The sequence below is a fragment of the Schistocerca gregaria genome, chromosome 2 (genome assembly GCF_023897955.1).
Source record: "Schistocerca gregaria isolate iqSchGreg1 chromosome 2, iqSchGreg1.2, whole genome shotgun sequence".
In the NCBI taxonomy this organism is placed as follows: domain Eukaryota; kingdom Metazoa; phylum Arthropoda; class Insecta; order Orthoptera; family Acrididae; genus Schistocerca; species Schistocerca gregaria.
In genome coordinates this window covers 702,420,253-702,432,209 of record NC_064921.1, presented here as the reverse complement: position 1 = coordinate 702,432,209, position 11,957 = coordinate 702,420,253, and the positions used below count along the sequence as shown (strand labels likewise).

The 11,957-nt window shown below is 43.9% G+C and overlaps 1 protein-coding gene across 1 annotated transcript; it reads right to left on the bottom strand.

The window, feature by feature from the left end:
• Positions 1-5,855: 5,855 nt before the first annotated feature.
• LOC126334803 (cuticle protein 19.8-like) lies at positions 5,856-8,522 on the bottom strand. The gene is made up of 2 exons (XM_049997436.1): positions 8,488-8,522; positions 5,856-6,656 (listed from the first exon to the last, which is right to left on the bottom strand). Exons 1-2 carry the CDS (start codon positions 8,497-8,499, stop codon positions 5,964-5,966), a joined length of 705 nt encoding a protein of 234 aa, XP_049853393.1. The 5' UTR covers positions 8,500-8,522; the 3' UTR covers positions 5,856-5,963.
• Between the last annotated feature and the right edge of the window lie 3,435 nt (positions 8,523-11,957).

Below are 11,957 nucleotides of genomic sequence, written 5' to 3'. Positions count from 1 at the left end.
TCCAAGACATTCTCTGGCCACTTCTATTACTGTGTCGCTGTACCTTGTCAATTCCTTTTCCAATGACTGTAATTGACTACATTCAACTAACTGGTACCTTTCTGAGATCGCTGTTACGTACTTGTGCCTGATTTCCTTATCCTGAAGTTTCTCCACTCTTATCTTCCTACATATGGACCTGACCACCTGCACTTTCGGCCTCACAATCCAAATTTCACTGCAGATTAAATAATGATCAGTGTGATCAAAGAATCCCCTGAATACACGTGTATCCCTCACAGCCTTCCTGAATTCCTGATCTGTTATTACATAGTCAATGACAGATCTGGTTCCCCTGCCTTCTCAAGTATACCGGTGAATTTTCTTATGTTTAAAAAAGGAGTTTGTGATTACTAAGCCCATACTGGCACAGAAATCCAAGAGTTGTTTCCCGTTCCTGTTGGCCTTCATATCCTCTCCAAATTTACCCATAACCTTTCCATACTCTTCTGTTCGATTTCCAATCCTGGCATTAAAATCACCCATGAGCAGAACACTGTCCTTTTACTTTACTCTAACAACTACGTCACTGAGTGCCTCATAAAAACTATCCATCTTATCTTGATCTGTCACTTCACAATGCGAATATACTGACACAATCCTAATTTTCGTGCTAGACACTGTCAAATCTATCCACATCAGTCGTTCGTTTACATACCTTACTGCAACTACGCTGGGTTCCATTTCTTTCCTGATGTAAAGCCCTATACCCCATTGTGCTATTCCTGCTTTGACTCTTGACAGGTAGACCTTGTATTCTCCCACTTCCTCTTCTTCCCCCCCCCCCCCCCCCCCGTTACCCAAATGTCACTAACAGCTAAAACGTCCAGCCCCATCTTACTTGCAGCCTCTGCCAGATCTACCTTCTTCCCAGAGTAGCCCCCATTGATATTAATAGCTCCCCTTCACATTACCATTTGTTTGCCAAGTCGTTTCTGAAGAGTCCCTGGTTTGTCAGTTAGAAGTGGGACTCCGTCACTTCCAAAGGTCCGAGGCATTTTGCTCTGATTGTTGCCAGCATCATATTTAAAGTATTGGGCAAGCAGGTTGCTAGCCTTACTTGCCCCTAGTCCCATTGAGTTTTACTCCTAACGGTTGAGGGACTAACCGGTGGATTTGGTAGTCTTTGCCGTATGAGCACAAAAGTGACCACGACTCAGAATATGTCCAAGATGCCCAGCCTTATTCCAAAGTGACTGGTATCCCGACTGTCGGGACCACTTACTTGGCCACTCATACGTTGCCCGTGGTTCATGAACTAGGACATGACTACAGGAACCCACACCATGAAACACCCTATGAACATGAATGAATGAAACTGTGGACGATACGGGAACAGATCTCTTACTGTTTGATTACCCAGTGAAGTGGCGTAGCGGCTAAGATTGAAGTGTAGAAATTTGGAGCAACTCACGTCGTACCGCAGTCCTGTTGCCGTCTTTCTGTGGGCTATAATGTTTTTCCCTGACTGTTTCTGAAGAGCTGGTACTCTCTCTCTCTCTAATTACTCGCACGCCATTGAGTCATTATGAGCTGTCAAGTCACATTAAGTGACCATCTGTCAAATAAGGGAGTCAATGAGTTTCTGGAAAGTATCAACAAGAATGTGGAGTCATCAAGACACAAGTGGCGTGGTCCGCTGCGCTAGGTTTTCCCGTTGAGGATCCACGGTGCGAACTGCTCGATCGAGGTGGGTGGGTTTAAATCCGGGGAATTTGGTGGCCAAGTGGCTTCGCTTAAACTCCTCCCTGTGCTCTTCGAATCACACACGTACACTGCGAGCTGTGTGACACTGTGCATTGTCCTACTGGTAGATGATGAGGAAAACAAACTACATGGTCCCCAAGGATAGATCCACACGTCTGCTGATCAGTTGTCCCTTTGGGATTGACGAAATCGCCCAAGTAATTCTACGAAAACGTTCCTCAGACCATAACGCTCCTTATTGCGGCCTGGGCCGTCCCGACGATTGTTGCACGTTTTTGCTTGCAGACGATCCACGTCTATTGAACACCTACACCTACATCTACTCTACATGTACACTCCGCTAGCCCCGCTAGCCACCAAGCGGTGCGTGGCGGAGGGCACAATTCGCGCCAAAGTCATATCCCCCTCCCCCCTGTTCAACTCGCGGATCGCACGAGGGTAAAACGAATGTCTGGACTCCTCAGTACGAGCTCTGATTTCCCTCATCTTTGAATTATGATCATTACGCGATTTGAAAGTTGGTGGTAATAATACACGCTCTACATCCTCGGTGAAGATTGGATTTCAGAATTTAGTGAGCAGCCCCTTCTGTTTAGCGCGTCGCCTATCTGCAAGTGTGTTCCTCTTCAAACTTTTATGAGATTTGTAACGCTCTCGCAATGGCTAATTGTACCAGTCACGAATCTTGCCGCTCTTCGTTGGACCTTCTCAATCTCTTGAATCAGACCCAACTGGGAAGGGTCCCGTACTCACGAACAATTCTCCAAGACTGGACGAACTAACATATTGTAAGCCGTTTCCTTTGTTGAAGGGCTGCATCGCTTCAGGATTCTACCAATAAACCGCAATCTAGAGTTCGCCTTTCCCGTTACTTGTGTAATCTGATAATTCCATTTGAGATCATATCGAATAGTTACACCCAGATACTTGACTGATGTTACCGCTTCCAAAGACTGATCATTTATTTTGTACTCATACATTAATGGGGATTTTCGCCTTCTTATACGCAGTAGGTTAGACTTACTAATATTGAGAGGTAACTGCCAGTCATTAGACCACACATTTATTTTCCGCAAATCCTCACTGATTTGTTCACAACTTTCGTGTGATACTACTTTCCTGCAGACTACAGCATCATCGGCAGACAGTTAAGGCCGCTATCAATACCATCAACTAGATCGTTTATGTAAATCGTAGAAAGCAGAGGACCTATTACGCTGCCCTGGGGCACACCTGAAGTTATTCTTGTTTCTGTTGAAGTTGCCCCGTTCAGGACGACATACTGCTCCCTGTCTGTTAGAAAACTTTCTATCCAAGCGCATATGTCATTGGATAGACCGTAGACGCGCACTTTTTGTAGCAAGCGACAGTGCGGAACTGAGTCGAACGCCTTTCGAAAGTCTAGAAATATGGCATCAACCTGGGAGCCGGTATCTAGATCCTGTTTTATATCATGCACAAAGAGGGCCAGCTGTGTCTCGCATGACCGCTGTTTCCTAAAACCGTGCTGGTTTCTGCAGATGAGCTTCTCAGAGTCGAGAAAGGTCATTATGCCTGAACACAAAATATGTTGCATAAAACGTGACTCATCAGAAAAGGCCAAATGTCACTACTCAGTGGACGTTCAGTTGCAATATTGGTGTGCTAAGTGCAGCCTTCGTCGCAGAATGAACAGTCAGTGTGAGTGCATTGACCAGGCACCTGCTGTAACGTTCAGTGAACGGTCGCTGAGGACACATTGTCGGTAGCCCTCGGTTCACCTGAGCTGTCAGCTGCTTTACATTTGCACGTCTATTCACCCGTATACATGTGCGCAGTCGTCACTTACGGCCCGTGCTGCACCAAAGTTTCCCAGGCGCTGTCTTCGCATAGAGCCATTTTGCCATGTAACTTTAACGACGGGGCGGCACGTGAACGGTTTACAGGGTTCAGGGTTTCGGAAGTACTCCCACTCTTGTCCGAAATCCAATGATCTCGCCCTTTTGAAGGCTACGCAAATTGCTCCATTTAGGCATCACGACAACGGCTGCAGTGTTTTCAGCGCAACCCGGACACGTTTTACGTACCCTCCACTGCTACTGCTGCCATCTGCCGCCTGTGATTGGTTATTGTACGCTGACATCGAACATAGGCGGTGATCATATTTACGTGATTGAACCGTGTACAAGAAATCCCTGAAATAAATAAGATATAAGAAATCGACTGATTGTAGACATCTGTGATCATGTCGGAAACATTTTTAATTGTTTGCTACTGCTAGATTACTAAGCCAAATAGTATATGTACGTGTATTTTGAGGTTATAGAATGTTTGGTTACAATAATCTTAGAAGCAGTGTTGTAATTTTTTTCAGCACAGCAGTGCTTGTGTTTAATCAATAAGTTCAAATGGTTCAAATGGCTCTGAGCACTATGGGACTCAACTGCTGTGGTCATCAGTCCCCTAGCACTTAGAACTACTTAAACCTGACTAACCTAAGGACATCATACACACCCATGCCCCAGGCAGGATTCGAACCTACGACCGTAGCAGCAGCGCGGCTCCGGACTGGAGCGCCTAGAACCGCACGACCACCGCGGCCGGCGATCAATAAGTGATTATAATAAATACACTTATACCATCTGAAGTTGAGGACCAATGCATTCCCAACTCTATGGTTTTTATGAGTATTACTGTTAATTTGTAAATTAACAATGAGAATATTACGCACCAGTCGTCTAAAGTGTGTAATTTATTTACCCAAACACGTTTCGGGACTACATTATTCCCGTAGCAAGTTCTATGACACATGGAAATACAAATCATTGCTTCGCATTACTAGACATACTGACACACATGCAGATTTATCTACTTTGGCCTATAGTATCACATACATAAAGTTAATATGCCATTCGTCACCATGAAAAGTAGAAAGCAAGTAGTAAATATGCAACGTCAAGCATATAAAACTTTTTCTTGCACATCTCATATTTGCGCATAACACTCCAATAAAAACACGTTCTTGTGATATGGATTACACTATCATTTTATGTATAGATCGTACCCCCCACAACTATGCTGCTGTCCACAGTAAATTTATGTCTGCAGTCATAGTAAATTCTGAAAAACAATTTTTCACCTATTTCGCATTCTTAGCATCCACCGAGAATAACCAACAGGAGCACTGCAACTTAACAGTTGCAAGAGAGATTAGGTTGGTGGCTGGTTCTCACGACGACGTCACTACAGTGGGCTCAAAAATGCCCCTTGGACACTCCTGTGTCAGTTTTCTCTAAATTTATCAGTGAACCATCTTTTATACCATGTGCCATAAATTGATACTTTCTGTGACAGCTCCCAACAAATGGTGATCAATCTTGAGGTACTTTGCTACCATCGATGAACCATTACCTTTATTATTATGCTATTCAAACCAACAAAGCAAGGTAAATCCGCAGAAATATAGAGCCATGCCATATTCGGTAATTATCTCATTTAAAATGGCAAGATTATTCAACAACGAAGACGTTAACATTGCATTCCAGATGGACAACGAAATGAAGCAGAAGTTGAAGTGTAAGACTGACACAGGTGTCAGGATTGTGAGATGAAGTATGTGGTCAAGTACGGAGAGTCTTTAAAAGAAAGTTTAAATCTTCAGTGTAAAAACAAATGACTAAGAAATTATCGTTACCAAAAACATTTAGTGTGTACCATCGCTATGATAGCATGTGTACTCTATCCTGTGCAAGCTTCTTCATCTCCTGGAATGGAGTATTAAGGTGATAAATCCAAGCTTGAGACTGAATACTGCTTCATTGTTACAGTTGTGTTGGCTGTGCTGCATGATGGTGACACAGTGGCAATCTTTGCTAAAAGCTTAACGCTGCTGTTAGACTTTCTCTCTCTCTCTCTCTCTCTCTCTCTCTCTCTCTCTCTCTCTCTCTCTCTGTGTGTGTGTGTGTGTGTGTGTGTGTGTATCCATCCATTTATCTATCTATCTATTTATCTGTCTGTCTTTCTCTCTCTGTCTTCTCCCCATCACTCAGTCTCGCTCTCTCTCACTAGGGACGGCCATATCTGATTCTCTCATCAAGCAGCAAGGATGATCTCGTAGGAATGAAACTATATTATGAGTCAGCGCCTTTATTTACATGGCATAAATACACAGATGATCAGCGAATTCCAGGACAAGAGTTTATGTAATAGTCATACGTCAGTGGAAGTCTAAAACAGGTTCAGCGGAGGTAAGCTCTACCGTAAGGGTAGAGAGGAGCAGCGTAAGCAGCCCTGGCGAAGGGTGCGGCGGCGTAGGTGGCGTAGGCGGGAGCTGCGATGGCTGCCCTGGCGATGGGGGCGGCTGCGATGGCGGGGGCGGCGACGGCGGTCCTCACCACAGGGGCGGCGGCCACAGCAGGGGCGGCGATGGCAGCCCTGGCTACGGCGGGGGCGGCCACGGCCACAGGAGCGGGGGCGGCGACCGGCGGGTGGACTCCGCCCTCCTTGTGCACGACGGCGTTGAAGCCGTTGACGGGGTCAGCGGTGTAGTCGACGGTGCGCACGGAGCCGTCGGGCTCGACTAGGCTGTAGCTGCCCTGGACGACGTCTCCGTCGCGGCTCTCCTGGTGGGTCTTGGAGTCGCCGGTCAGCGCGTCGGACACGCTGTAGCCGTAGCTGTACTGTGGGTGCGGGTCGTACTCGGCGGCGGCCACGGCTGCGGGGGCGGCGGCGGCTACCGGCAGTGCGGCGGCCCTCACGGCAGGGGCGGCGACGGCCACAGGCGCAGTGCGGACGGCGGGGGCGGCGACGACGGCGGGGGCGGCGGCGTAAGCGGGGGCGGCGTAAGCGCGGGCGGCGTACGGGGCGTACACCGCGGGAGCGTCCAGGTAGATGGCGCGGGCCACAGCCACAACTGCCGCGAAGATGATCACCTGGATGGAGAATAAGAATAAGTATCATTGTTGACAGAATATGTATCATTGTTGTCTCCTATAAACACTGGTTTACATTCTGAAATTTGGGATAACTAATTCGGCATATGGAATGAAACTTGTTTTACGTTGTGGCTACTACAATACTCTGACCATATTATAGCTTCTATCACTGCTTAAATGTGCACTACGACATTTAAAAAATGATCTACCTAGGAGATACTAGAGTGCGAGTGCCGCATTACTAGCGTCATAGCTTTACATACGAAAAACATCACTAAATAGTATGTCGCTGTGTCCAACCAATCAATACATGGCCTCTCCTTCGACGAAATATGTTAACTGTGTGGCTAATGACGCTGTATGTCTTAGGAGGAGGAACGTGGAAATAGGGATAGAAGCGGATCACTTTGGTGATTTTCCAACTAATTCCCTATAGTCACGGGCTTAAAAGTGAGCTCAGTTACTGGCTCTTTGTTTCTTGTGAAACGCCACAGGAGATTGTATGAATATTTGATAGCTTCTGGTGGTAGGATGACATCGATGCTTACCAACGAGCGTTCGTGACATTTATCGCCACTAAATAAAGTATTTTAAGCCCCTGGCATAAAATGTGATTGCTGTTAGGCAATGCAAGTTAACTGTATGTACCACGCGATGTGCCGCACTGATTAAGACACTGGATTCGTGGTTCAAGTCCACGTCTTGTCCCAATATTAGTGTGTGTTTCTCCGCTAATGACTTCGTAGCCCAGGGGACGTTAAGCTCCTATGCCCTTTTTTCAACTTTTTGTAGAATAAAGTAATAATCTTCGTAAACATGCATGAAGTGAGAGGGAGCGGATCTGAATGGTAGAAACAAGGAGGACATCTCCAATGACATGGAACTGTTACTAGTTGCAGGATGATAGCAGAGTCCTCCATCCATCAACCCACGAAGCTGATAGAAATGGTATGCATTGAAACACAGAAAAAAAGCATGTGGACGAGGTATTTATCGGCATCAGGTGAAGAATCAAAATTCTTGTCTCGAAGCAAAAGTTTGGGGATCTACTAAGTCCATTTTTTGTGCACATTTGTGAAGTTTCAGCTATAAAAATAGGTAGACGTGAGACCTAAGAAAGGAGTGGTAGTTTTGTTTGTGAATGGAAAGTGACAACAAAAAATAGGAATTGTTTTATTCTGTAAATGCAATAAGCTTAGATTCGTAGAGTGTAGGCCAGATAGTGAGACGAAAACATCGACTGATTGAGTATTCTTTTCTTTTCAGCATTCATTCGTCAGATTTTAATGAAAATTTCTATGCTTCTAGGTCCCCTTTGTGTTCCAGAATTTTAACAAGTTGGAAAGAAATCATTGGTTGATAAATTTTGCGCTTTCTGCATTTCACATATTTTAAATGTCGTTACTGATAACCTCAAAAAACAAAAAAATGCCATTTCTTCGTAGTAAAGCTAAACGTAAAGTGATAAAGACGATGATGGTAACGCTCTATTTATCTCACGGTTTCAGGACCACTGCTAATGAATCATGTTTTTCTTACAATGACATTAGTATCATTGTAAAATTGTTCGAGTACCGTCCTATAAGGCCCACTATGCTCCACTATGGGAAACAAAACCCCCTGCCATACCTTCTTCAAAATAGATTATTGCTTAGGTCAAAACAGAGTATTGCTTAAGGTTTGAAACAGATCTGTTCTCAGATAACGAACAGTGGAGGTAAGTCCTAGCAACAGCTTCCCAAATTTAGCGTAGAAAAAATACGCCTGTTTCCTCGAGACACAGAAGGTGGGTGCACTGAAGAGACAGACTAAGCGCGCGCTCGCCTACCTTGTAAGCCATGCTGCTGCCCGGACGCTTTGCGAACTGTGCTGGGCTGCCCTCGCAGACTGGCTTTTATAGCGCTCAGTGCAGGAACAGATGGCCGGGCACCCAAATTCTACATCATGCACCTGACACGTTACGGAATCGACTGTGCAGCACCGCCGTAACTCCATACTCGAGCCAGACATCCTTCTGTGTTGTTCGTAACGTTGTCCATTGTGGGTGCTAGAGTCACTTCAGGAGCTAGGCGTTTAGAACAAAGTAATTACAGCGCATGCTTGGACGCCTCTCTTTCACGTACGCGTTACGAGACTAGTGCTTCAGACGCTTCAACAGCTGCTAGCTATCTTCCAGTAAGGTACGTTGGAAGTCGATTTTTGTCTTCCGCTGAAGGACGTTCGGGCAATAGCAGTACACTGAAAATACACGCGGCCAAGAAATCTCCAAAAGGTTGAAATTATTGTACTTAATATCAATTTAAGACGTCAATAACGTAGCAAAACTTTAGACTTTTGCCCTTCTAAAACACTGCAAGAAAGATTGTCACGTTGGTTTTTCTTCCTTGTAAGGAATTCATCAACATTTAAAAAAATCAATTTTATGTCTTCGTTTACTGTTTTTGTCTGAATGCTAAGTGAATAAGTTTTAGTAACACAATAATGGTTAAAATCTAAGGTCTCTTTCTTTTTTCTGTCAATCCGAATAAATGTAAAACTGACATTAAATAACTGTTTCAATCATTAAAATTACGACATGCGTCGTCTTTGATAATCTCGTTGATAAGTTTTGATAAACGGATCGCCGTACAAGGGTTGTCATTTTTTTAAAGGTTCATATCCTTACGACCCTTATCGGTCAGCTACGAGGTGCAATTGTTATGGTATACAATGAACGACAACTCTATAGCAGTTGTTTTATTTTTTATTTTGACACTTCTATTTTTTATACGTGTTAAAATGTCACATTTCATTAAATTTATTTATATTTATGTGTGGTAAAAAAACAGAATAAAATTAATAGTGTACTAATGTTTTGTACGAGGGTCTTAGGCATTTTTCTGTGTTGTATGAAGTTCTGTAACAGTTTCTTATACCATTCGTATTTAAAATGGCAATAACTGAGTTAAGTCGTGGAAGATTTAAATGGTATAACTTCAAGTATTTTTTTGCTGCCTTAGTGCAGTGCAGTATTAAGTGAAGTACATTGGCTTTATCTTCAATGTCACGACTACAAATGCGGGACTCTTACACTTTAATTTTGTAGAGATGACTCAGGTAACATCGGTGTCCTAACTGCTTTCAGAGTTTGAAGTTCTGGTGCAGACTATGTTAAACCAAGTAACTTCATTGTTAATGTTTATTGTGTTTCACGACTCAATCACTGCATCTCACACACATAATCGGAATTGATCACATTCCCATGTAGTGGTTCTGTTCACTCGAAAGTACTTTTGCCATTACCGAAGATGAATATCTTCTGAAATTTGTTCATTTTACAATGGGTGAAAAGTACTGGAATGGCTAATACGTGAAATGTAATTAGACAGTGCTTTGTGTATTTCGTGTCTTTCAGCTTTGTTAGCTAGTGTGCAGCAAAAAGCGTATCCCATTTCTTCAAAAGTCTTGCTGCCGTCCTTGTAACCCTTGTAAATTTGGGCGTAATTCGTGCAGCTGTGTTTCGTAGGGGTAATTCTGCATTAACTGTCAATGGCGACAAACAACATCAATTGATACCCGAGAAACTTGCTCGCTGTTTTACTGCTCAACTGCAAGTGACGTAGTTCGGATGGCGCAAAAGTACATGTAACCGCCGTATCATACTGACTATCACGCTGCTCGAATTTCTTTGTCTGTGTAGTACGAAAGTGTTTGGTAACAACTGTCGTCATACGTAGATATTTTTTTTCTGCAAGGAAAGCATTAGCCGGTTATTTGTCATTACGCTCAAAAATATTCACAGTTCACAGTAGTGTAGCTTGCACAAGGTTTCTAGAAAATAAAACTGAGGGTTTCTGAACGATATGCTCCCGTTATCCATTACAGAACATATTAACTACAGCTATAAATGGATTACGTTTCCCATCAAGTGTGTAAGAGAGATCGAAGGGTCGAAGGATATTGTACGGCTGCATCAACTTCCAATGTGGCCTATTCGATATGTGGCTGCCATTATAATCTGTAGGACAGATATATTCTTAGGAAGCTGACTGAGGATTTATTAGAAAAAAAGAAGGGAGATGATTAGGTTCCTTTCAGATTACGCTGATACAATAGCTCCCTACTTAGTAATCATTTACAACCGCTCGCTCACCGATAGATCTGTACCTACAGATTGGAAAATTGCGCAGGTCGCACCAGTGTTTAAGAAGGGTAGTAGGAGTAACCCATCGAACTACAGACCTATATCATTGACTTCGGTTTGCAGTAGGGTTTTGGAGCATATACTGTATTCAAAAATTATGAATCACCTCGAAGGGAACGATCTGCTGATAAGTAATCAGCATGGTTTCAGAAAACATCGTTCTTGTGCAACGCAGCTCTTTATTCGCACGAAGTAATGGCCGCTATCGACAGGGGATCTCAAGTTGATTCCGTATTTCTATGTTTCCGGTAAGCTTTTGACACCGTTCCTCACAAGCGACTTCTAATCAAGCTGCGGGCCTATGGGGTATCGTCTCAGTTGGGCGACTGGATTGGTGATTTCCTTAGGTTGTGCGCAGATGTTGCTGTAATTTACCGTCTAGTAATGTCATCCGAAGACCAGTATCAGTTGCAAAGCGATTAGGAAAAGATTGCTGTATGGTGTGGCAGTTGGCAGTTGACGCTAAATAAATAAAAGTGTGAGGTGATCCACATGAGTTCCAAAAGAAATCCGTTGGAATTCGATTACTCAATAAATAGTACAATTCTCAAGGCTGTCAATTCAACTAAGTACCTGGGTGTGAAAATAGCGAACAACTTCAGTTGGAAAGACCACATAGATAATACTGTGGGAAAGGCGAGCCAAAGGTTGCGTTTCATTGGCAGGACACTTAGAAGATGCAACAAGTCCACTAAAGAGACAGCTTACACTACACTTGTCCGTCCCCTGTTAGAATATTGGTGCGTGGTGTGGGATCCTTACCAGGTGGGATTGGCGGAGGACATCGAAAGGGTGCAAAATAGGGCAGCTCGTTTTGTATTATCTCGTATTAGGGGAGAGAGTGTGGCAGATATGATACACGAGTTGGGATGGAAGGCATTAAAGCAAAGACGTTTTTCGCCGCGGCGAGATCTATTTACGAAATTTCAGTCACCAACTTTCTCTTCCGAATGCGAAAATATTTTGTTGAGCCCAACCTACATAGGTAGGAATGATCATCAAAATAAAATAAGAGAAATCAGAGCTCGAACAGAAAGGTTTAGGTGTTCGTTTTTCCCGCGCGCTGTTCGGGAGTGGAATGGTACAGAGATAGTATGATTGTGGTTCGATGAACC